Raw genomic sequence first — 26,991 nt, 5'->3', positions numbered from 1 at the left:
AATGGAACTTACTTCTGAGTAAACCTGGATGGTATAAGGATGAAATCCTATGTACATTTTCCATTGGTGCATACTTCTAAGTAAGCATGCATAAGAGTGCACTGTGAGGGTATAATCTAGCCAAAATTACACACTAAATTCTCTCCCTTTTTAATTTAATGGTGTTCAGAATTGTTTAAATGTGACTGGATCCTGCCATATCATCTGGCATGCAGTATTTCCAGTCAACTGCTACCTTTGCCTTATTAATACAGTGACCAACAGGACTGTCCATAATTTACCAGATTTAGTGGGAGCTGTACGACCTTTTTCATTTTATGTCCAGGATTCTGCACTAAAAGGAGGTAATTTATTCAGCTGTAATTATGCAACGAAATTAGATTATCAAATAGTTTCAAACTGTGTCAAGCAGTGTTTGGACATGTACATGAGATTACAGAGCAAGATCCGAGCCTTACGCATCCACAGAGAGATCAGAGATAAACTAGAAATTGGTTATCGAAACATTGGCTTCATAGCAGGGCTGCGCTCAGATATTTGGTGAGAGGAGGCATGACCAGGAGCCTTACTTCAGTCTGGTCTGCTTGCATCACTGAGTCCGAAACAGTCATGACAGATGGAGTCCACTGCTCACGGCCACGGTTATTCATCAGGCCTTCAATCGCGTTATTTAGCACATCCATCCCTGATGTGGTGAGACAAGAAAGGAACATATAAGTCCAGTCACAACTGGAAGTGGTACCCAGCCAGAGTACAGGTTCTCTTAAGAAACCATCGGTTTTGAGATACTTTCAGGAGAATAACAAGCAGTTTGAGAGCAACAACACACACAGACACACATCGCAAAAGAATGTTCAGCCCTCAAACACACACAAGACTTAAGGGTCTGCACTCTCAGAGTCCCTTGCCAAGGCTGAGGCGTTAGCAAGAGTGCATCCAGTGTGGTCAGGAATGCCTTGCAGGACCCCAACAGAGGATACTGTCAGAAAAACTCCTGTTTACACCTACTTAGCACAGGCTTCTAGAAGCATCAAAATTAGCCTTGTGATAACCTCACCCACTGAATACAGTGTGGCCAAATCACACACAGGCATGGCTTGCAGAATTCAATGAGAACTACATACCCATGGCTTTGGACACTGGTACGCTGCCGATATACAAAGCATCGTATTTATGGACAGACGCTCTCACGGCATCCAGAACGTCAACTGCCAGGAGCAAAACACAATGAGCACAGGCTTTCATTTCTGCTGGTCAGCAAATAAATCCCAGGTCACTAGAGAAAAGGAGGCACTGAAACATGGCAGCTAGAAGGAGCTTTTAGCCTCCCAGCCTGATCCAAAAGTAAGTCCCACTGAATTCAGTTGTTGTTAGTATTATTATTTTTGTATTTGTTGTTGTTATTATTACTATTATTTTAAAGCTCTCTGGGAGGTTTACAACATTACCAAGATTGCCACATCAATAAGTATTTCATCAGACTAAAACAAAACTGAGATGGGCAAGTTCCTGCAAGAGCTATCAAATTCTGCACTGAGAGCCGTGGTTATACCAATTTCTTGCATGTTTGAAAGCAGGCCCAGAGTGCCAGCGTTTCCCAGCTTGCCAGGAACACGGAGGGATCTGCCTGGCAGCAAGTCCTTCTGGGCCTCCTGGTTGTGCAATTGTGCATTGCGATTTAGTGCCCTTCTGGGTTCCAGCGCACGTCCTGAATGGTCCTGAAAGTGAGTTTTCATTCTTGTTGCGGTTGGACATCCATTTGCAGGGGTGGGGGTAAAAGACGTAATGATATCCCACATATTTATTGTCATCACAGATCAGACAATGGTGTACCCAAGAAAGGAATCCTCAGACCCTATCTGAGGTTCCATGTAGCCTTGTGCTATTTGATTGTTCATCCTTATACACAGTTTCATTCAAGGTAGGATAAGCAGGGAATAAGGAAAAGCAGGAGCCCAGGAATAATTTCTTCAATTCTAGCATAGCAGGGAAAGGATAAAGTGGAGATGTGTAGCTTGCTGTGCCCTGGAAAGGGACTCACTGAATTTCAAACATTGTTACCTTGCAGAGATAAGTCATCTGGCGTGATAGGTTCAAGGGTGACAGATCGAGTGAGGAAGTTACTTGTCACGGCTCGCTCAGCCATGATCTACAACACAGAGAAAAGCCATTACAGGTTGGGACCTACTAGCTAAACTCGGTGTTGTGGCAAAACCCAGGAAGGAAGCCCCTCCCAGATGGTAAGCCAGGAGAAGGCCAGCTAATGACAAAGACATGCAACACTTCTGATCTCCAAGAGTATGGCCAGAAATCGGAATTCACATGCCAAGCCCCCTCGCTTTAATAAATGCAGTCTGACCCTAATGCCTGTTTACTCAAAAGAAAGTCCTACTCATTCAATAACTTACTACCAAGTAAGCATGCATAGGATTGTAGCTTTCCTTGTAGCTTTGCCCCTCTATCAACAATGACTAAGGGGCTAGTTCTGATGAGATCCATAAAATACCAAGGCCTGATGAGTGCGTGGTTGAAAGGTTTCTTTCAGGCCCCCTAGCCAACCAGGACAAAACGCCGCTGGCTGTCCTCACAAAATGAGAGCAGGCCACCACAGATAATGCCTGATGCCGCACTGCAGGGGCTGCAACACCCTTCATTCCTCACGTGTGTGTGTATGTAAAGAACTGTGCCACAAGTCAGGAGGGATACCTTGGAGCACATTTCATGCAGGGCCTTGGCAATGGCCTTGGCAGGCACATTGCAGTGGAAGACGTGGCACTTCAGCATACACGTGTCCTTGTCACTGGCCACGAAAGCAAAATCCCTGCAAGGAGAGGAGAGCCCAGTGAGCAAGGGCAGGGCTCCAAGCACTGGTCCTTGCTGCAGGAGGAAGAGCAAGCCTTACCTGTCCCTTGGTCAAGCACAGCATGTAGGGAAGGAAAAAAGGCTGGTTAATGCAGAGCAACAGAAGGAGCAACCCCTATGACGAAATGGGACTGGGTTGTAATAGCATTTGACAAGAGGAGCAAAAGTCTCTTTGTAGAGAACAGAAGAAGCCCTGAGAAGAGGAGAGCAGCAGTAAAGATGCCCCCACCCCATTCCAAGATCATCCCACAGTGCCAGTTTGGTGAAAAGCTAAGACTAGGAAGTTGCCTTTGCAGTTAAATTCCAGCAGCAGGGCACCCCCATGACTCACCTGCCATTGTTGCAGCCCACACCCCAGACACGGATATTGATGATGGGCTGGCAGTGGATGAGACTGTGGTCCAAAGGGTCCACTAAGCTCATTGTGTCCTTCTTCAGGATCATCACCATGTTTTGGCCCTGTAAGAGGAGACTAGAAGATTGTGACTGGGACACAGTCTGGGAATAGGGAAACCCTTCCACAGGTATCTCCCAACAAAAACTATCATGACATCTTCATGGGGAAGGACTGGGACTGGGATGTGATTGAGGTATTTATCTGAGGCCCAAGACTATCCACAAAGATACCAAAGGTTCCTTAACACATGATGGTGGTGCACTATCCTGTTGTTTCTCAATTCTGAACAGAGGTCATTGTCCTATCAACTTGGTCCTTGAAACATGTCTAAAATTTGCAGACAAAATAGCATAGATAGGACTGCTCCTTATTGTATAGAACCTTATCCCAGGACAGCAGAAATGGATTTGCTTTGCCCTTTTGGTTGCCAAACATATTGTTTTTTAAGTAAACACAACCCACAGTCACCCATGGACAGAAGACCTATCTTTGTTTGACATACATGAACTAGCTACATATCATAGATTACAGGAATTAGATGCTTACCAAGTTTGCTATACTTGATGTTTTGCTTATGACACCCCCATAAATTGAAAATGAGCAAAACTTATAAATGCTTTGGAAACAAAGCCCTATGAAGAGAGACTGAAAGAACTGGGCATGTTTAGCCTGGAGAAGAGAAGATTGAGGGGAGCCATGATAGCACTCTTCAAATACTTCAAAGGTTGTCACACAGAGGAGGGACAGGATCTCTTCTCGATCCTCCCAGAGCGCAGGACACGGAATAACGGGCTCAAGTTAAAGGAAGCCAGATTCCAGCTGGACATCAGGAAAAACTTCCTGACTGTTAGAGCAGTGCGACAATGGAACCAGTGACCTAGGGAGGTTGTGGGCTCTCCCACACTAGAGGCCTACAAGAGGCAACTGGACAAGCATCTGTCAGGGATGCTTTAGGGTGGATTCCTGCATGGAGCAGGGGGGTGGACTCGATGGCCTTGTAGGTCCCTTCCAACTCTGCTATTCTATGATTCTATACCACTTCACCCTCCTCTCCCTATCAGCCCTTCTGTTTCACTTTACTTTGAATTTTTGTTGTTAGGGCTGTGTTTGTTATACTGATAAACTAAAATCTAAACTGAACAAAAATATTAAAATGCCTAGGCCATACAGCAGTGCCTAATAGCATCTGATGAAATGGAAGGGAATATATGAGTGTTTTCCGTGACTGTACAGGAGGAGCAGAGATGGAGGCACCCAGCAGTGGATGCCTGTGTCCATGCTGAGGGAGGAAAGGGAACAAGACAGTACCTAGGCCCAGGAGAACAATGGCTGCATTCAGCAAGATGGCCGCTGGAAATCCATGGGGGAGGACAGGTGTCAGGTGATGTGCAAATCTTTCCTCCCTGGGGTTTTGTGCCTTTGGCTCTCACCTCACCCCATCTGTCAGCAGGGTCCCAATTGTCACACTTGCTTTGAGACAGTTGCTGGATGCAATTGTTCACTGCAATGCTGCTTTTACCAGGAGCCAAGTCCTCCTCAGGGATCTCCACCCAGCCTAAGGAACGCACAATGAAGCACTGGCAAGAAAGACAGACAGGATCACCATCAGGCACGTCTCAGGCCTCCCTGGCCTTTGTTCAGCAACATAGTCCTGCCCATTTTCTGCTTTCAGTGGAAGTTGGGCTAATGTGGAGAACAGGAGCTGCCCCTTCCTGTCTGACTAACAAAAATGCTGTGCCAGAAATCTGGTCAGGTCTCACAATTCTAGCCATCTTAGCACTCTAGGTAGCTTCATCTGATCTCAACAACCACAGAATTTACTCCACCAATAATTTTGCTCCTCTTGCTTCTCATTAAAACTTCTGCATTCTATGATCAGGCAATTCTAAAATGTCATAAAGGAACTCTCATACTTGCTCCTTTTTCCTTACACAGATAAGGGCCAAAGCTTTAGAAGAGAAACTGTTTCCATCTTCCTTTCCCCTCAGCAAGTTATAACTTGTTAGGGATTTTCATCTCAGACAAGTGGACAAAAAGCTCAATGTGACATATGAGTGAACCAATCTTCAATTGTCTAACTTCCACTCTCTAATTAACTACCCACATAGGAAAGATGTTTCTCCTCCTTCCTGTGGGGAGAAGGACGCCCTACTAAACCAGTTCTGTGTAATTTTATATGAGGTCTTGAAAAGAAAAATAAAGCACGGGAGATATCTGCAGGGGAGAAGCTACCAAGGAGAACAACCCCATTCCTAAGATATATGGATGGGAAGGGCTGATGGCTGCCTCTTTCACTGGAGACAAATTCTTCAGCAGATACCATCTGAATGGAAGAGAGAATACATCTTTGCTTTACATTAGAAGTTGTGCCTTGTAATTTTACTTCTGTGCAATCTTTTTCTTCTTCTCTATCTCCACCAGCTTAACATGTTGCATTTTAAATCAGGATCTTGCTATAGGTATACCAATTTTCACCCCATCCTTTGGGCAAATAAGGCCCCCCAAAAGTAGCTTAAAGTTAAAATTACTATATATCCAACTAATACAATGGATACCTAAATTCATGCTGCTAATTCAGAGGAAGGGCATGTTAATATTTTAAAATAATGCTAAAAGATCTCTTTAAACGTATAAAAACAAACAAGAAAACCCTTGGACAGTATCCAAAACATCTCACATGTCAGCAGGACCTACTGCTAGAGCAATGGGAACCCAGCAGTTCCCAATGCAATTGGAAACAAGTGGAAACTTTAATTTCCAGATCAACGCAGTTCAGCAGACCTCACAGAAGGGAGCTCCCAAGACCTGCCCCATTCAAGAAAGAAGCATTTCCACCAGTTTTCAGGCTTCCTTTAGGTGGGTCCCATGAGCACAACAGATCCAATGGAGGCACAGCGGCAGCTTTGAATACTGCCCCATCAATGGTAATTTATAGACTTACTTAATGTATTAAACAATGTGTAGTGTCCAGTGTTAGTCCTACAATGAGTAGGCCCATTACCAACTTAAGATTCATTCATTTCAGTGCGTCTACTCTAGGTAGGAATAACAATAGATACTATCCAACAGCTAAGATTTTTAAAAAGCATGCTTCCTTCATTTTTAGATTATGCATGTATGTTTTAAGATGATACAGCAGGTACCAGAAAAGCCATTCCCTATTGCGTGCAAGTGGTTGATTCCTCTTGTAAGCTGGCACGTGTTGACACTGTATATTTAATTTAAATCTATCTATCTATCTATCTATCTATCTATCTATCTATCTATCTAATTGTCTTGCATGAGTAACTGGGCTTTCTTTTAGTAAATTAAGGTGTTTCTATTCACAGTTAATAAACTAAATTTTGAAGTTCTAATTATAATCATTTAAAATCAATTTATTTATTTATTGGTGTGGAGTACAATTGGTTTTTTTTAATTTTGCATTATATACCAGTATATAATTAAAACAATTATAGCCCAGGAGTAGTTAACTTACTGCTTGAGAACTAGTAATGGTTAGAGTGTTGATTGTAATGGTTAGAATGCAATGATTAGAGTGTTGAACTGAGACTTGGGAGATCCGGTTTCTTGTTCCCATTTGGCCATGAGGCTCACTGGGTGACTTTGGGCCAGTCACTGGCTCTCAGTCTAGCCTACCTCACAGAGCTGATATAAGAATAAAATGAAGAGGAGGTAAAGGTGTTCCACCTTGGGCTCCTTGGAGGAAAGGCAAGATATAACTGGAACAAAACAACTAAACAAACAAACAAAACCCAGGTGTCTTAGCTGATGGCCCCTGGGTTTTCTTATATTGTTTTTGGGAGGGGATTCGGGATTGTGAAAGGGGCTGAAAAGTGACTAGAAGGACATTAACAAGATAACTTTTGGTTACTCGTTTACCCCGTCCAACCATTCCTTTATATGAACAAAACAGTGATTCAAACTACTGCGGCTGTGACCCTTACGTGCACTTCTCTGGGAGTAAATGTCCCATGCATAGGATTGCACTGCACTGACTGCAGTCATACTGCAAGGGCAGCACAACACGTGGAGTGGGGATTCTAGGCAGCTGCAATGTCTGGAAGAGCAGTGCCAAAGGGAGACACGCTCCTGCTTCTCCCAAATCAGAGAGAGTCTCCAGGGTTCCAAAGAAGAGCCCGGCAGGACGTGCCAGGCTCACAGAGGGGGCAATTTTCTAAAGCTGCCTCCAAGGAAGGGCCTTACCTAGGCTGAACTCATCCCCCTTGTTCCAAAGAAAGGGGCTTCTCATCAGACAGGTTTCTGAGCTAAATGTCCCCTGTGCCCCCCACCTCACCTGACTGTACCTTGGAGCCAGGCTCTGTGTGGCCGTGATGATGCTCCTCCCCGTGCCAGGCCAGCGACGTCCTGTAACAGGTAAACAAGCATAGCAATGACATTGAGGTTCTCAGCCATATGGCACAAACTTAGTGGACTTCTGTTTGCCCCAAGAATAAATACCAGGCAAGGGCACCGTGGCAACCATGGATCTCATCACTGTTCCAATTCTCTAGAAAATCACTAAGTTTAATTCACACTGGTACTTAGTTTCCACTGGACCGAGCCAAAGATTTATCAGTTTTACCCCATAGAAGTGGCTTGCAGGTTCTAGGTGCACTCAGCCTGTACCCTTCAGTCCCAACTTGCTTTTTTTTTACTTTGCTAAAGAGTCTCTCCCACGTATGAAGACGACAAGAAACAGCTGGCTGACTAGGATGGAGACAGGAGCAATATTTATTTATGACTAAAAGGAGACAGACCAAAAGCTTGTGGGACAGGAACAAACCTGCTGCCTTCTGCGTACACACAGATCTGTGTTACTTGTGAGATCAGCAGAGCAGAACATGACTAGGCCCCAGAAATGACTTTCACTCAGATGAGATGTGCCCAGGTGCCTTGATGAACTTGTCTGTGCAGACAACCCTACCTTCTGGGTAGTGATGCCATCGGACTTGGGATAGGCCTCTCCCTTGACACATGCCTGACTGCAGCAGCCTGGAGGTCCTGAATAAAGATACAGAAGACACTCAGCAGAGTTCCTGCAGGCAGAAAGCCAATGTGGGGGGGGGGGAGATGACACCATCTTCTTTACCATTGAGGGCTCATATGAGCAGGTCTAGTGTGGATCTCCTCCCAACCAGTCTGCACTGCTTGCATATTTAACATGGTTCTCAAGTAGTAAAAGGATCATATGGCAAGGGCTTGTAAAGACTCTTCCTGAGACCCCGGAGAGGGACTATCTGACGAAGTGGACAATGCTGGACTGCGAGGACCAGTTGTCTGGCTTAGTATAAGGTAGTTTTATAAGTTCATGTGGCCCTAACGCAGGTGTCTCCTTTCCACACTGTTTTAGTAATATATGTAAAGAACCCAATTGGGTTGCTGTGTTGCTTCCAACTGGATCAACAATTTAGCAAGGTTTTAATCTATATAACCATTCTCTGTAATGAAAAAATGAGAGTGGGCTAATGCCTTATCTGCTTAGAAGCGAAACCTGGCTACCCAAAAATAACGTACTTATATCCGATGGCCATCTCTAAGGACGCAGAACTATACTTTGTAGATTAAAAGAAAAGGGAAAGCTTTTACAATCCTAAAAGTAACCATGTGAATTTCCAGGACTTATGGAATATTGAATGGCATAGAGATAAGAAAATAGGACAGTAACTCACTGACAAGAGAAGGAATTTCCAGTTCACACTGAATGTCGAAGACAGGAACTCCTGTCTTTGCTGCTACCTTTGGGAGTTGGGGGCAGCAGTGGGGGTGGAACATGTTCCTGTTCAATCACAGCTATGCCAAAATCTTGGATTTTTTCATTGTTTTCTATGGGCAGCTTTTACTTCCACCCTGGGGCAGGAAAAAGGGGTCTAAAGAAATCTGACCTCAGGAAGGCTGTAGCCCCATTCAGGCATTCCAAATCTTATACTAATGTGTGGGAACGGAGAGCAAGAATGAGCATCCTAACTCCACCCCCTCTGTCACTGTTCTCATCACCCTCTTAAACGTCATGGAGAATGTCCCTATAATATGCTCACTCTCCATGGTTGTTTGCCCAGCCAAGTGACAGAGTTAACGCCACTCTACAATCATGCATGCCGGCTTTGGTATCCACTTTGGAAATCAGACGATCTCTCTTGACCAGTAAAGCCAAAAAGATCACAGAAGCATTGGCACATACAAATGGTATTGGATGGGGCTGAATCCACAGCTATTACTTCGTTAAAATTTGCTACGAAAATTTGCCATGTCTGCCACTTTAAGAGATGTGTGAGTCTGTACTTATTGATACATGGGGAAAAAAACTGCAGTGATTGATGCTCTGGAATCAGTCTTAATTCAGGAGAGAGCAATGATGGATTGTTGGCATTACTATTCATATGGATAGCATAAACCATATGCAAAAGGCTTTACAATCTTGATACCGTTTCTGGTAAAGCAGTTTGTCCATTGTAGGCCAGACCAGAGGTGCAGGATGGGTGTTGCCACTGGGTGGTACCCGTGGGCACGTGCCAGTAGTAGGTCCCGGAGGAGTCATGGATTTTCCTCCATCCAGGGGGAAGGTCAAGATCAGCTTCCAGATTTTGGTCATTCCATAGGTTATCTAAGAAGAGAGGATACAATAGATGGGGGAAGAGTAAGTAAAAGGATTGTAATAAACTCTACAGAAATATTATGGTATAACTATAGCCTTCTATTTATAAGTTAAACTCTTCTCTCTTTGTTGCTATGATCATGTCACCCCACTCTTACACTGACTTTCTCTTGAGCTCCACATTGACTACAAAGTACTAATCTTTACTTCTAAAGCTCTCTGCATGCTCAAATATGAATAGAGCTACTTATCCCAGTGGCAGGAATTGTGTTACGCCAAATGCTACATCCATTGCTATGCGATGGTGACTAACTAATTCGGCCATGTGTGCTAGAGCATCACCGGAGGTTCCAGACGCTCTAGGCAGCCATCTTGCTGGTTGCCACGATTTCTGCATGGAACAACACAATTTATCCACACATTGCCCAACAGATGACACTGTAAGCCAACCCAGGGGCCCTTACTGCCACTGCAAAATACCCATCGGGGGGGGGGGGCATTGCATGACATGTTAACCCCACATGGGTTGCTCCAAACGAAACCCATGGTGGGTTCAGAGATGTAAAATTTCCAGAAATTTTGAAGTCATGAGGAAATTTATTTAGTTTTCGGAGGGTTTCAGGGAAAAAATGGAAATTTGGGGGAAATTAAAAAAATATGCAATATTACAAGATTGAAAGTCACTTTGTTACTTTAGGAACATAAAATGTAATTATGTACAAGTTGGTTTGGCATAAAATTATCATATTTGGTATATTAAAAGTACAGTGTTCAAGCAATTATTACAAATTGAATTTCCTTTTTAATTTTTTTAATTTTTTTGTAGCAAATGGAGCTACAGGCTCCTGAACTGTAAGGGACCTCTTTGGTTTTACCAGTTCATGAGGAGAAGTTAAAAAACATTTTTAAAAACACACAGAAGAAACCATCAGCATTAGTAACAAAGAAAATTATTTATGTCTCTCTACTAATCCTTCACAGGGTCAAACAGACATAAAGCCCCCATTCCCATAAAAAGAACGGAGAATATGGGGGGACCAAGATTAAATGAATATGCATGAAATTTAACCAGACTCATTTTCTGAGCTTTGGCTATCACTTTCAGTTTCAGTCTCTGCTTCAGTGGCAGTGCTGCCCCTTAGAGGCAGAAATGCATCTTGCTCCTACATTTGAGAGTTGTAGTTTCAGTTTGCAACCTAGGACTTGCTTGTCCTTGGTACACAGAAATTGTAATAATCTGATGCTGTACATAGTTTTTAGAAATCATTTGGAGGAGTAAATATATTAACACCTTATCTAAAATATTTTATTCATCATGCTAAGATAAAATATTCTATAATCCATTTTCTCTTCATTTTTTCCAATTTTTCAGAAAAAAACAAAAAAAGGCTTTGAAAAAAATGGGAAAACTCCAGTTCCCCCGCCCCATTTTTTCTGATTTTTTCTGGGCCTTCACATCTCTACGTAGGTTAGCATTATGTGTAAACTTAGTCACTAACTGGAAGCAGCTCTCCAAAGGTTTCATGAAGAAGTTTTCCCAACCCTACGTAAATGCCAGAGATTTACATCAGTCTTCTCAAACCTGGTGCTCTTCAGATATTTTGGACATCAATTCCCATCAGTTCCAGCCAGCATGGATAATTGTTATTTATTTATTTATTTATTTAAAACATTTATATCCCACCCTATATCAATAAGATCTCAGGGCGGCCTAGATTGTTAGGAATGCTGGGAGTTGTAGCCCAAAATATCTGGAGGACATCAGGTTGGGCAAGGCTGATCTACATGCTTCCATCTATTCATGCACATACAAGAGAATATTTCTGAGCCCCCTGCCCAGTCCAGTCCCCAATGCGTAGTCTAAACTAAATGCAATTTTCAGCCAGGATTGACCCAATATTTCATTCTATAGTTCCACAGGGAAAACAACTTGAGGCCCTCATCTCCCAAGTCAGCTAATGGAGTCAGCAAAAGTAAAGTATGTAGCAATATTACACGGTGGGACGTTCAATCTTGAGCAGAAGACTCAGCATTGTAAAGAGATGCAATCAATACCTACAAACCAATACATCAGGCTGTTAGCAGAAGCCTGCAATTTCAACATTAGATCTCACAAGCTAAGTGCACATTAAACTCTCATGGGGAGCGCTGAATGCAGATGACTAGTGAGGTTATGCCCTCAAATACAACTGAGAGCTGCAACGTTATCTTTGGTCTTTTCATCCCCTAAGGCAAGCACTGAAGTTCACCTTTCATTAATAGCTTTTTATTTATTTTTAATTTTATTTAAAGTGTTACAAAAAAAAGTGGGGGAAAGATGAATACAAACAATCCTCTAACAATTATTATCAATCCATTGGTTATGTAAATATGTATAGTATAAAAAGATAAGAAGAAAGGTTGATTAATACAATTTCTAGAGGAAGGTAGCTAAACGAACAAAAAAGAAAAGTTATCTATAAACGTAACTAAATATACAATTAAACTAATAATAAACTTATAAAGGTGCTGTATTCTCTTCATTTATTGTTACCATGTCCACATACTCAAAGCTGAGGCAGGCATATATCGTTGTATATCCGGATGCGATGCATATTGAATGAATCTCCCCTATATAGCAGCAAACGATGTTGATTCTGATTGTCCTTCGATTTGAAGCAAGTCATGAGTTATTTTTTTCTGATATTGCCACAGACCATATATTTTGATACCGTGCCGATAAATTCAAATTATCCAGTTTTTTCCATTGCTGTTTAATTGTCTGGCGAGCTGCCATCAACAGGAATACTAGTAGATCTTTGCTTTTCAATCCAGTGTTGAGTCCTTTATATATTGATAATAAAAATAGTTCTGGATCATACACAATTGTTTATCTGGGAATAATCATTAATTCTCTGTGTACTGTCTTCCAGAATCCCTGTATTTATGAGCAAGGCCACCATAAATGAAATATGTGTCTTTTATCTTGCAGCCTCTCCAACAGAGGCGACTGCAAGTTTTAGTAATATGCGCTAATTGTACTGGTGTTCGATACCATCTATGCAGTGTTTTCAGAGAAATTTCTCAAATAGAGGCTGATACTGATCTAAATGGTCTATTGGTACATAGCTTATTCCATCTATCTTCTAATTCTCTTTCAAAATCTCCTTCCCACACTTTCCTCAAGCCCACCATCTGGGCATCTATTAAGATAGCATAAATTAGAGATACTATTCCCTTCCCTCCTTCCCCTACCATTAACATTGCTCATTCTAATGCTGTTAAAGTTCAGAATCCTTAGGGATACTAATTTTTGTATTAGTATCCCTAAGGAAATGGTATAGTTGAACTTCCTGTAACCATCCCAGGCTTAGTTCTCCTATATCAACTCTAAGTTGTTCTATTGTTTTTGGTTTATCCTGGACATAGAAATCTTTCAAATGAAAATATCCCTTCTTTTCCTATTCAGTAACTTTACTAACAATAGCTGTGACTAATTTGCCGAAGTAAGATTGTATTGGGGTAAGGGGGGGACCATACTGGAGACCACTTGGACTGCCACTTTTTCTAAATTGTGAAAGTAGTCTTAGTATATGGGTTTTGGATATTATTTAATTCCTTTGTTTTTATAGGTTGAAAAGGTAATGCCCATAAGGGCCCTTTATTTAACATTTCTTCTTCCAGCCCTATCCAATTTTTATTTGCCTTCATAATAATAAAATGGAGCTGCTGTATCTGGAAGGCTTCATAATATAGTGCAAGGTGTGGAAGTCCCCAGCCTCCATTACTTGGTTTTTTATAATATAATTTTAATGGCAGACGAGGTGCTTTTGCTGAAAATACAAATGTGTTAATTCTATTATGCCAGAACTTCACTGTTTTTAGCTGAAGGAGAATAGGGAGGACCTGAAATAAGAATAGAAATCTAGGGATTAAAGACATTTGTATAGCTGCAATTCTCCCTAAAATTGACAGGCCTGTTCTATGTAACATTTTAATGTTAAAATCACTGAAATAATGAACAAGTGAGACATTCAAAAAATAAATTAATAATAATAGCTTTTTTAAAAAAGCAATCACATATTCGGAGTTTGCATTGGCACTTCAGACATCTCAGACCGAGGACAGATCCTGTACTTTTAATGATTGTGGACAAGAAAATATTCTGAAGGTGCAAGTTATGTGATTAGAAAAACATTTACATGAACAATGAACCACATCCTCTGTGTCTGGTCACTCTATCTCAGAGCTAGACTTGATGATACACAGCAGATGCATGAGCAAGTTTCTTCTAACCAAATGAGGCTGACCATACGAAAAGGAGGGCAGGGCTTCTGTATCATTACCAGTTGTATTGAAAAGGGAATTTCAGCTAGTGTCATTTGTACGCACAAGGCACCTGGTGAAATTCCCTCTTCATCACAACAGTTAAAGCTACAGGAGCCCTGCCCTCTTTTGTATCTGGTCAAGCTAGGCAGGGATCCTGCAGCTTTTTTTTTTTTTAATATATAATTTTTTATTTTTTGCAATACTTAAACATACACCATTACAATTAAAAGAAAACAACATACTACATAAATGTTGAATAACATTAATATCAAATCTATATAACATAATCATACTTAACATATAAGTACACCCCCCACCTCGGGATCTTATTCCTGATTCCAAAATCTCATACTTTCTTCTGCTGGTGGTTTCCCACTTCCCTTAGAAAACACAAATATTAGGAACTGTTTCCAGATTCCTTCAAAATCATTCGTTTTTGCTATACCTCTTCTCACTTCAATATTACATGTCAATTTGTCATTAATAGCTATATCCCATGCTTCTTTGTACCATTCTTCAATACAATAATCCCCTTGAATCTTCCAGTTCCTAGCTACCATCAGCCTTGCTGCAGTCAGCAAATTTGTTATCAATTCCTTAACTTCATTTTTACATTTTAAATCTTCAAATAGTGACAGTAATGCAACTCTTGGTGTTCGTTCTATCTTCATTCCCACAATTTCTTCAATCTCCAAAAGCACCATCTTCCACAATTTTTGCATATATTTGCATTCCCACCACATATGTAAATACGTTCCTTTCCTCCCACAACCTCTCCAGCAGTTTGCTGAATGTTGATGATTTATCTTGTTTAATCTAACCGGGGTTAGGTACCACCTCCATATAATTTTATAATAATTCTCTTTTATTCTCACTGACATATTTCTCAACACTCTTTGTCTCCATAATCCATCCCACCTCTGTTGTCCTATCTGTACCTTCAAATCTGTCTCCCAAACCACTTTCCCTGAACTATCCATCAACCCTTTCTCAAGCAATATTCTATATATTTCGCTCATTAATCCTTTTGTCACTATATTTTTTCCTTTATCAGTTTCTTTTTAAACAATTAACTCCTCAAACTTCAACAAGTCTCCACAGTCTCCATTTTCTCTTACCCAATTTTTAGTCCATTGTTCTAGTTGCCAATAATTTAACCAAGTTAATTTTTTATCTTTTAAAACGTCTTCCAAGTCCTCTCTTGTATTCATCCCTCTTAACCATTTCCTTAATTTCATTTTATTTTTCTCTATTAAAACTTTACTTAATCTACTCTTTAAGTCCTCAGGGAAATTCTTTAACATTATTACCGGTGATAAAGGGGAGCTGCTTTTATATTTACTCCAAATTTCCCAGTGAAGAGCGGATTACCTATACTTTCACCCCATTTTTTTCCTCCTTCCCTAAAAAATACATTTTCCAACTTCACCTCTATATTACTTGTAGTTTTATCCTCCATCCAATCTAAATCTCCTACTCCTATAATTGCTTCCACAATATGTCTTAACCTATTAGCTACATAATATAGGTTAATATTTGGGAGACCTAATCCTCCCTTTTTTTGGCTTAAATACCATTTATTCTTATTTACCCTCGCTTTCTTATCCCCATTACAATAATTATTTATGATATTTTGCCAACTTTTTAACTCTAATTCTGAAATTTTTATTGGTAGCATCCTAAACACAAAATTAATCTTTGCTAAAATCTTCATTTTTATTAATGCTATTCTTCCAAACCATGATAAATTTAATCTTTTATATTTTTCCATTTTTACTAAAATCTCTTTTTTTAAACTATTTAAATTCTCCTTTTCTAAACTCTCTAAGTTTTTTGTAATTCTAATTCCCAAATATCTAATCTGTTCTTTAACTCTCATTTCTATTCCCTTTCCTTCCCACTCCTTCTCTTCCTTTTTAGTATAATTAAATAACATCATCTGTGATTTGGACCAATTTAGTCTTAACCCAGTAATTTCCTCAAACTCTCTCAATTGCTGTTTAATTCTTTCCATCTTTCTTATTGGATTTTTAATAGTTAGTAAAGTATCATCCGCAAACATATTCAATTTTATTTTTTTAATATCCCCTATTCCTTCTATCTCCCCATCATCTTGCGTTTGCCAATAATTCCATTACCATTACAAACAGGACAGGCGAGAGTGGACATCCTTGTCTTGTCCCTCTGGCTAGTCGTATCTTATCCGTAACTCCATCATTCACTACCACTACGGCTGTATTTTGAGAGTATAACTGTTCTATTATAGCTTTAAATTCATTTCCAAATCCCATTTTATTTAAAACCATCTTTAATGCCTGCCAGCTCACACAATCGAAAGCCTTAAAAATGTCCAATGCCAAAATTCCCGCTTTAGTCTTAGACATTTTATCACCTGTATTACATTTAAAACTCTTCCCACTAAATTATGCATTTGTCTACCTGCTACAAATCCACATTGGTCTTCCCCTATATATTCAGCTATACATTTATTTAACCGTTTTGCTAAAATAGTTGAGAAAATTTTAGCATCTTGATTTATTAATGAGATAGGTCTATATGAATCAGGGACAGTCAAATCCTTATCTGGTTTTGGAATTAAAATTATCAACGAATGTTCCCATGATTCTGGTATCCTCTCTCCTTCCAATATGGCGTTATATAACTTCAATAATTTCGGTACTAAAAACGTTTTTAAAACTATAATATTCCAGTCCTAAACCGTCTACCCCAGGTGATTTACCCACTTTCAAATTCTCAATTACCTCTTCAATTTCTCTTTGAGATATTATCCTCTCCATTAACTCTTTATGTTCTATTTCCATTCCCTTCTTTATATACTTTTCTATATAAAATTCCATCTTTTTTTTGAATATCCGTTTCCTTATATAATTCTTGATAAAATTCTTGAATTTTTTTTATTTTACCCTTCATTATATGACAATAATTCCCTTGTTTATCTTTCAATATTCCTACCCCATTCCTAGCTTTTTCCTTTTGTGTGAGTCTAGCTAGCAATATAGAATTTTTATTACTATTTTCAAAGTACTCTCTTTCATATAAATTAAATTTTTCTGAACTTCCTCTAAGTTTATATTCTCTAATTCTTTTTTCTTTGCTTGTATTTCTATTAATTTATGTTTATTTTTAAATTGCCAATAATCTTTCTCCAAATTCCTAATCTCTTCCTCTAACTTTTCCTGCAATGCCACTTGTTGCCTCTTTAAATTACACATTTCTCTAATACAGATCCCTCTTGTTACCGCCTTCATGGTATCCCAAACAACTGCCCTTGCCATTCCTCCCTTTTCATTAATTTCCCAAGTCTCTGACAATTCCCTTTGCATTTTTTCTACCACTTTATTATATTTCAATATCTTTGTGTTCATTTTCCACCTAAATGCTTCTCTATAATCCTTCCTAACTGTAAATTCTAAACTTAGCAATGCGTGGTCTGTTACTTTAATTACCCCCATTTCCATTCTACAAACCTTAGTTGCAAACTCTTTTGAAACAAAAATATGATCTATCCTGGAATACATATGATAAACTGGAGAATAATATGAAAAGCCAGGGTCCGCCCCACTAAGGAAATGCCAACAGTCCACAAACTCTTTTTCTTTTACCAATTTATTCAATATAGTAATATTATTTCTCTTTTCAGCACTAGTGGGGTTTGACCTATCCAATCTATTATCCATAACCATATTAAAATATCCAGCTAAAATAGCATATCCCTCCTTAAATTCTTCTATTTCTTTAAATAATTCTATATAACACTCTCTATGTCTCTCATTAGGGGCATAAACATTAACCAACGTATACGCTTTACCTTCAATTTGACCCTTTATCATAAGATATCTACCATTATCATCCTTTTTTATAGTATCTAAAATAAATCCACTTCTTTTTGAAATCAATGTAGCCACTCCATATTTTTTTTTGAAGTCCCCAATGACTTTTCATAGTAGACTGATCATTTCATACGTATTTCATTTTGGCATCCTGATTTATTAACAAAATAGGTCTGTAAGAATCAGGACTAGTCAGATCTTTATCTGGTTTTGGAATTAAAATTATCAATGAGTGTTCCCATGATTCAGGTATCTTCTCTCCTAATAATATCATATTATAAAGTTTCAATAATTTTGGAACTAAAAATTCTTTAAAAACTTTATAATATTCTGGTCCTAAACCATCTACTCCCGGTGATTTACCAACTTTCAAATTATCAATTACATCTTCAACTTCTCTTTGAGTTATTACCTTCTCCATTAACTCTTTATATTCTGGTTTTATTCCATTCTTTATAAACCTTCCAATATATTCCTCCACCTTTTCTTGTTGAATTTCTTTACCCTTATATAGTTCCTGATAAAATTCCTGAAAATTTTTTATTTTATCTTTCATTATGTGACAATAATTCCCTCGATTGTCCTTCAATACTTCAATCCCATTTCTCCCTTTTTCTTTTTGTGTGAGCCTGGCAAGCAGCCTAGAATTCTTATTACTATTTTCAAAATATTCCCTTTTCATATATATTAAATTAAATTCTTTTGAACCTCCTCTAAATTTAAATTTTCTAATTGTTTCTTCTTAGCTTGTATTTCTACGAATTTATATTTATTTTTACCTTGCCAATATTCTTCCTCCAGATTTCTAATTTCTATCTCTAACTTTTCCTGCTCTGCACGTTGTTGTCTTTTTAAACTACACATCTCTCTAATACAAATTCCTCTTACTACAGCCTTCATGGTGTCCCAAACGACTGACCCAGCTGTTCCTCCCTTTTCATTAATTTCCCATGACTCCGACAATTCCTTCTGAATTTTCTCTACCACTTTATTATATTTCAATATTTTTGTGTTCAACTTCCATCTATATGCCTCTTTATAGTTCTTCTTAACTGCAAATTCTAAACTTAACAAAGCGTGGTCAGTTACTTTTATTACCCCCATTTCCATTTTACAAATCTTCGTTGCAAAATCTTTTGAAACAAATATATAATCTATCCTGGAGTATGTATGATGAACTGGGGAAAAATATGAAAACCCAGGCTTTGCCCCATTGAGTAAACGCCAGGAATCTGAATAATCATTTTCTTTTACTAATTTGTTCAATATAGTTATATTATTCCTTTTTTCAACATTAGTGGGGTTCGACCTGTCCCATCTATTATCCATAACCATATTAAAGTCCCCAGCTAATATAACATACCCCTCCTTGAATTCTTCTATTTCTTTAAATAACTTTAAAAAAAACTCTCTATGTCTCTCATTTGGGGCATACACATTAATTAGTGTATATACCTTTCCTTCAATTTTTCCTTTTAACATAAGATATCTGCCACTATCATCCTTTTTTGTTTCTTCTAATATAAATCCACTTTTTTTTTAGATCAAAGTGGCCACTCCATTTTTTTTTTGAAGTCCCTAATGACTTTTCATAATAAGCTAACCACTTTAATTTTATCATATTCACATTCTCGGAGCCTTGGTGTGTTTCTTGCACCATAATGATATCAGATCCTTCTTTATTGAACATTTGTTCTATTCTCCTCCTTTTCACGACTGCCCCCAAACCTTTAACATTAAGTGTTGATACTTTTATCTTTTTACCCATATTCACCCTTTTGGAGTCTCTTCCGATCCCTTGTGTTCTGCAACTCAAACTTACTTACATAAAAACACAAACTCCATACAACAAACCCCCACCCTCTTACCCCAACCCCTTCCCTCCTACCTTCCCCCCCTCCCCACCCACCCCTCTGTTCCCCCCTACATCCCCGTGAGTCTAGTACTCCAGCCATCTACTTTAAAGGGAGGGGGGAGGCAGTGCTGCGCCTGGCCGGCAAAGTTTCTATGTTTAACATTTCTCTCTGCAATTATCTCAAAATATGATTAACAATTCTATTACACCCCAGATGTCCCAGCCTCATTCCCCCCCCATCCATTCCAGTCCCACTTGCTTCCCCATACAGACCCAGCCTCTTCAGCAACTCTTTTCCTTGATCCAGTGAGGTTACTCTGTGTTCCCCCCCTCCATGTGTAAATCTTAGAAAAACAGGATAACCCCACGAATATGTGATTTTGTTCTTCATTAGTATTTCAGTTATTGGTTTAATACTACGTCTCCAATTTAATGTATGTTGAGAAAGATCATTATAAATTTGCACTGCTTTGCCTTTATACTGCAACTGGGCCATAGATCTCAATTCTTTCATAACTTGCTCTTTTTTATAATAATTACCAAATTTCACCAAAATGTCTCTAGTCCCTTTGTAGTTTTGCCCCCAACACACAGTGAACTCGATCTATATCCGATCCATCTATTTGTAGGTCAGGCATCAGCTCTTTGAACCAATTCAGGATAATTTCTCTTAGATCTTCTCCTTGTGTTTGCTTTAGCTGTTTTATTCGAATCGATGAACGACGAGATTGATCCTCCAAGGCTACCAGTCTTAATTCATAATCATTAAATCGAATATTTGTTGATTTTTCAAGAGCCTCTTGCTTCTTCTGGTTCAAATCAGCTTTTGTCTCAAGATCCTTAATGGCTTTTGAATTCTCCGCCGTCTTATCCGCAAGCACACGCATCTGCTGCCTAAAAATATCCATTTGCTGATCCATTTTTTAAAAAATGACTTTATTGTTCTCTGCAATTGCAGCCTTAATCTCCACTAAAGAGGGTGGCTGACTGCCAGTTGGATTTCCCCCTTCAGCCATGTTTTTTTCTTTTTTTGGCTCTGTATCTAAGAAAACTGGGCCTGTATCTTCGTCCTCCTGCTCTCCTTCAGAGACTGGAATATCCAAATGGGGAAGATTATGGTTACTTGGTTTTTTTCCCTGTGTATTTAACCTTTTCCACTCCTTCTTAATTTGCCTTTTAATGTTCGACATAGGACACTTCTGGTCAGGGCATAAACCTCCAAGTCCAGCTCCCTTTCTTGGCAGTTTATTTATTAGCTTGTCTTCTGTATGTTAATCGCTCTTTCTTCTTCTCGGGGGGGGGAATACATCAAATATCAAAGCAGCATTCACTAGAGGGGACCAAAACAAGCCATACACAGTGCATAAATGCCACACTTCGCCCCCTCACCGAACGCTGCTATCTCTCCACCACCGCTCACCACCCCCTTCTCACCAGCCGACGACAACTACAACAAACTGCTTTCCTCTTTATGAAGCCAGTATTTCAGTCTTTTCCACTTTGTAGTAGAAGATAAGAGGTGAGATTCGCTATAAATCAAGTCCGCGTCTAACAAAAACAACCCTTCCCTGCTCCAACTGCGCCATCAGCAGCCGGCAGCATTCAGTTTCGCTTTTCACAGACGCTTATAGAAACATTCCATAAAATCTCACCTTATCTCTTCCAGCTTATTCCAACACCAGCAAATCAAACAGCCAACATTCATAGTCCTTTTCCATCATTTACTTAGAGATTTATGCCCATTATAAAGGAGATAATTGTTTTTCCCAGCGAGGCTGATTAGAGCCTCAGAAAAAACTCGCCGACTTCATGGCTGCCAAGCTCCGCCCCCCTTCTCAACTCTTCTGATATTTCAGAATTTTTTTTAATCCGAAGCGTACATCGTTGATTCTGGTCTTCTAATTGGATCAATCTTTTCTCATGGGCTTCAAACTCCAAGTTGCATTTATTTTCAAATAGCTCCTGACGTTTCTCCAGTAAATTTACTCCTGCTTCCAGTAACTTTATGCTCTTGTCATTTTGAACAATCTTGCCAGCTAACTCATCCATTCTTTTCTCCCCCTTTTCCGCATGCTCATCCATTTTTTTGAAAAGGGTGGCGTTATTACTGATTATGAACTGCTTGATTTCTTCCATGGTAGCTGGCTGCTTGCCAGCTTTTGTCGCCATTTTTGCTTCGCAGTCTGAATCTTCCTCCGAAGACACAGACAGTTTCTCGAGCCGACCGAGATTATGATTTGATGGGCGTTTGTGTCTTTGCCAGATAGCCTTTTCCGCTTTCTTTTTTGATTTTCTAATGTTCGGCATAAGGCATAAATCAACTGTTTAATGTTCCGGGCAAAGATCAAAACAACTTCCCGGTCCGTCAGAGTAAATAAACTTCTCTCTTTCGCTGCTTCCCGGTGGTTGGATTTATTACCAATTACTTGCTCCACACAGATAAGGAGTGATATATCACAGCAATTTTAACTCAGTTGTCGTTGGAAGAGATCCAACAATAACAGTCCCAGTCACTTTCACTCTCCACTCCGACAAACTGATTTGCTGAGTCCTCCCAGGCCGCGCTGTTTACCCCACTCCATATACAAGCTATGCTTTCAAAAACACCACCAAATCTTCACCACCATCAGCTGAGAGAGCCATAAACATTTTCATTAGAAATTCTTGCCCATTTAATTGAGATAATTATACTTTTGGCTTCCCGGTCCGGGAGCCTCAGAAGAAACCTCCACCCCCGCCCCACCCCCACCCAGATCCTGCAGCTTTAACTGTTGTGATGAAGATGGAATTTCACAGTGCTGTTGCACCATTTCCTGCTTTGTTGGTCCTTGGCTGTCCACTGTGTGAACAGAGTACTAGTCTGGATGGACCCTTGGTCTGATCCTGCATGGCACCTCTTATGTACTTTGTCCATTGAACAAACCCTGTCCCAGGGATCGAGATTATGTTGGAGTGCGAAAACAGATGGAGCCCAGGAGGAAACATCTCTATGGCTAAAACTAGCTAAAGGCTCCCCAAGACTGTCAGGCCCATCAGCACATTCACGCCTCTCTTGCTCTTTCACCATTCTGCAGGCATCCTGCTCTTGCTCCACCCACTACAATGATAATGGCCCCAGTCACTAATGGGATAACAAGAAGAAGGTATGGGTGGAAAGTTCTTCTACCCTTCCCCTGACCTCCTACCCATCCCTGAAACCACTGTTCAGGGGAGAGCAAAGGGCAGAACCAAGCCCACTTTTCCAAACCTAGCTCTTCCTCTCCACATTGCTTGAACCAGCTATAGCCTAAAGCAGAAGATGGGGGACTGGTCCCCTGCAAGACAGAAGATGCCGTTGCTCTCCACTTCCCCCTCCTGAACAGGACTCCTGCTGGGGGTGGGGGCAGATGGAAAGAGGGAGAGGGAAAAGCCCCCAAAACATATTGCTCCCCTCCTGAAGTCCCTGGGTATTGCTCCGCATAGTGTGCCTCTCGGTGGAGGTTGGGCTACTCGATGTCAGGACCAGGTTGTCCTCCAATGCAGCACATACCTCTTCCCTATCAGAATAAATGGCAGCCACTCACTTACGTGAGAGAAAGAAAGGACTGTACCAAAAAGCACTCAAGGTGGCTTTCAGGTACTCTAGGTAGTTTGTGTTAATATCTAATTTCCTATCTTAAAATAAACCCTCTCCATAAGGAAACAGATAATTCTAGTTTATACCCACACAAATTAATATTGCAGGAAGCTCAGGAAAGATTGCAACTAGTGAATTCCAGGATAAAAGAAAATGTGGGTGGACGATAACTAACCTCATCCACTATTTGGTTTAAAATCTGCCACTCTGGTGCTGATTCTTCTAACTGGTTTGAATTTTAGTTATTGTATTGTTGTAAAATGCCCTGGCCTGGCCTCTATTTTGATAACGAATGGTATATCAATGTTTTAAATAAAGAAACACAAGTGAACAACCACAAAATGGTGTGTGGGGGGGGGGGAATACAGCATGGGAGAGCAGACAAAACAAGCACAGACAACTAAACCACTGCTTCCCTAAGCAGTCAAACAAAAAGCCATGTTTTCAGATGCCTCCAACACGGATTTAAAGGGGCGGCACTCTCCCCACCACCGCCACACACAACACAACCTCTCCCCAACGATCACAGGATGTCAGGCTGCATCTACTCAAGGTGCTGCACTCTGGGAGGGACGCAGGCTGGCACCATCCCCGCAATGAGGCATGCATGATTAACCTCACCTTGTGGCAGGATTGGCCTAGCATGGCACGTTAAACCCACCCTGCAGCTGACATCAGGGATGACTAACCTGTGGACCATAGGCCAGCCCCAGCCCCAGAAGCAGTATTAATCAGCTCCAGGAAGCCATACCAAATTTTAGTCAAGGCATAGTGAAATGTTTGCCCACAGTTTTACTCAAAACAGAGAGGAAGAAATAAGAGAGATTCCACATTTCATATTATTTGTAATGTGAAAATAATATATAAATGTTTACATGCAATGTATGCCTGAGAGCACATGCTCCGTAACTGTGACGCCCTGACTCCAAGATGATGCCAACTTTATTAAGGAATCATCTGAGCACTCCTGAGGGGTCAGTTTGTGTGACAAAATACACTTTAGGGGACGGGCACATGCTTTCAACACAGAAGCTCCCTGGGATCTCAGGGAGCAGGTGATGGGAAGGGCCTCTGCCAGGGACTCAATCGGAACGAACCATACTGGGCTAGATGAACAAATAGTCTGACCTGGAATAAGGCAGCTTCCTATGTTCTTATGACCACTGTCAGGAGTACAGAGTAGCTCTGAGAATACAGAAGTTGGCGCTCTCTGGATTATCTCCAGGAGTTCTTCCCCAAATATAATATATAATATTAGGGTGAAGATATGAAAAGGAGGGCAGGGCTCCTGTATCTTTAACTGTTGTGATGAAGAGGGAACTTCACTAGGTGTCATTTGTACGCATGCAGCATCTGGTGAAGTTCCCTCTTCATCACAACAGTTAAAGCTGCAGGAGCCCTGCCCTCTTTTGTATCTGGTCACTCTAGTATAGCTCCTGCAGCTTTAACTGTTGCAATGAAGAGGGAATTTCACCAGCTGCTGCATGCATACAAATGAAAATTCCCTCTTCATCACAATCATTAAAGATACAGGAGCCCTGTCCTCCTTCGCATACGGTCACCCTATTATATAATACTATTATATTATAACAGCCTGCAAAAAGGCTACCTGGAGACCCAACGCCCATTGCTGTCAAGATGCCTCAGTGGGACGTGCCCACTTCTTAAAGAATTACTGTATCTTTTATGACTTTGTCATTTTATCTTGTGAATCAAAATTTCATATTGAAGAGTGATACAAAGTAAAAATTTATTTAAAAAAACTAAGTTCCTATAATGTTATGCCATCCCTTCCACAAATTCTGATTAGGATCTCATGACATACAGGCCCTGTCTAGACGTACTGAAGGCGCACGCATGCGCCCCAAGTATGACCCCAAAACGATAGTGTAGACTACAGCCAGAAGAGATGGAGGAGGCAGCGGCTGGGGAATCCGGGCGCGTACTTGCCGCCACCGCCGCCACCCTGCGGGTCGCTCTTACCCCGGCAGCAGGAGGCCGGTGGGGAGGCGGTGGCGGCGGCAACTACGCGCCCGGATTCTCCAGCCTCCTCCTCCTCCGTCTCTTCTGGCTGTAGTCTACACTATCATTTTGGGGTCGTACTTGGGGTGCATGCATGCGCCTTCAGTACGACATCTAGACAAGGTCACAGAGACCACAGTGCAAACTTGCTTTGCAGTGAAAGTGTGCTAGGAGCTGTACAGACTGCAGAAATGCAACTTTGCTTTGCATATAACGTACAATGTATCTTAGATGGGCAAAGCCAGGGGGTGGTTTAGGAATGTGAAACTAGAACATTTCATGACATCCTAAAGAATGCAGCTTACAGTGAGGACAGAGCAGCCCACTTACCCTTGTTCTCTGTTCTCCTGGGAAATGGATGTGTAAGCACCAGAGCCAAACGCAAAGCTACATGTGCAACCTTGTGTTTCTCTGCAGGACTTCCAGGAGCAGGTCTCTAACCGTAACTGTATCTACTCCAGTGCACACAGCTAAAAATACCCAAAGGTCAGCGTGCCCCTTCTGCTTTATTATCCTGTTGATTTTCCCAGAATGGAGGGGACAGAAGGTGAATAATCCATCACTTGCAATTCAGTGACATACTGCAGGCCCTGCTGTCTCTGCCTGCCAAGCTGCAGGCAGCATTCTATTTAATCAGGTCTTGCCATCCTTTGGAGCAGCTCAACCAGCTGTCAGAGGCAGCAGCACAGCAGTTGACACTTTCTGCACACAGAGATCAAAGCAAAGAAACCCTGATTGAACCACTTCCTGCCACACACACAAACCTCTTTGATGACCCTGTGCTAGAAGTTTAGCAGGAGACTAAAGATAGTATGTATGGATGACCACCATATGCAGGGCATTTGAAATTACTCTCCATGTGAGCATTCTCCAGGTAGCAAGGTGGACAATTTTCTCTCTACCCCACAAAGTAATTCCGGTGTGGTAAGCCGTTGGATGAGAACCTCTTGACCTGTTGAGGCTGTTGCTATGAGGAAGGAGATAAAATCACCTCCAAGTAGCAGCAACCATGCATTATTCTGCCAGAACAAAATGCAGACAATTTTAATGACTAATCAGTATGCAGAAGCAGAGCAACAACTTAGCTTGGGAAGTCAATAGAAAAGATCTTCTGCGCCAACAGGCTTCACTGGATTCATCAAATTAGCTCCCAATTTATTAACCCAAAATTAGAATGAAGGTTTGTTGACTTCACACCAAAATCTTCTGCGCTTATGTATATACTTGCCAACTTACTCAGGATAATAGTCCATGTTTCTGATGAAGTGGACTGTAGTCCATGATAACTTATGCCATACTAAACGTATTAGTCTTCAAGGTGCTCCAAGGCTCTATTATTTTATTATTTTATTTTATTACATTTTTATACCGCCCAATAGCCGAAGCTCTCTGGGCAGTTCTATGTTGCTTTTGCTTCAATAGTCTAATGGGCTACCTCTCCAGAAGTTGTTACCACAATCCCAGAAACTGAAGAAGGAGCAAGCA

The 26,991-nt window shown here is 40.7% G+C and overlaps 1 protein-coding gene across 1 annotated transcript in view; it reads right to left on the bottom strand.

Annotated features, from left to right (window-relative positions):
- APBB3 (amyloid beta precursor protein binding family B member 3) overlaps nt 1–26,991 on the bottom strand; it is a 39,140-nt gene that overhangs the window by 6,983 nt on the left and 5,166 nt on the right. The window contains exons 2-10 of the mRNA XM_063130122.1: nt 9,685–9,863; nt 8,187–8,263; nt 7,567–7,627; nt 4,690–4,836; nt 3,194–3,321; nt 2,707–2,821; nt 2,062–2,149; nt 1,125–1,208; nt 570–685 (exon numbers count right to left, since the gene is read on the bottom strand). Coding sequence (XP_062986192.1) covers nt 570–685; nt 1,125–1,208; nt 2,062–2,149; nt 2,707–2,821; nt 3,194–3,321; nt 4,690–4,836; nt 7,567–7,627; nt 8,187–8,263; nt 9,685–9,863 — 995 coding nt within the window. The remainder of the gene's footprint in view (nt 1–569; nt 686–1,124; nt 1,209–2,061; nt 2,150–2,706; nt 2,822–3,193; nt 3,322–4,689; nt 4,837–7,566; nt 7,628–8,186; nt 8,264–9,684; nt 9,864–26,991) is intronic.

This window comes from Elgaria multicarinata, chromosome 7 (assembly GCF_023053635.1).
Source record: "Elgaria multicarinata webbii isolate HBS135686 ecotype San Diego chromosome 7, rElgMul1.1.pri, whole genome shotgun sequence".
In the NCBI taxonomy this organism is placed as follows: Eukaryota; Metazoa; Chordata; class Lepidosauria; order Squamata; family Anguidae; genus Elgaria; species Elgaria multicarinata.
The sequence above is the reverse complement of the archived record's forward strand: the minus strand, read 5'-3'. Positions and strand labels throughout refer to the sequence as shown.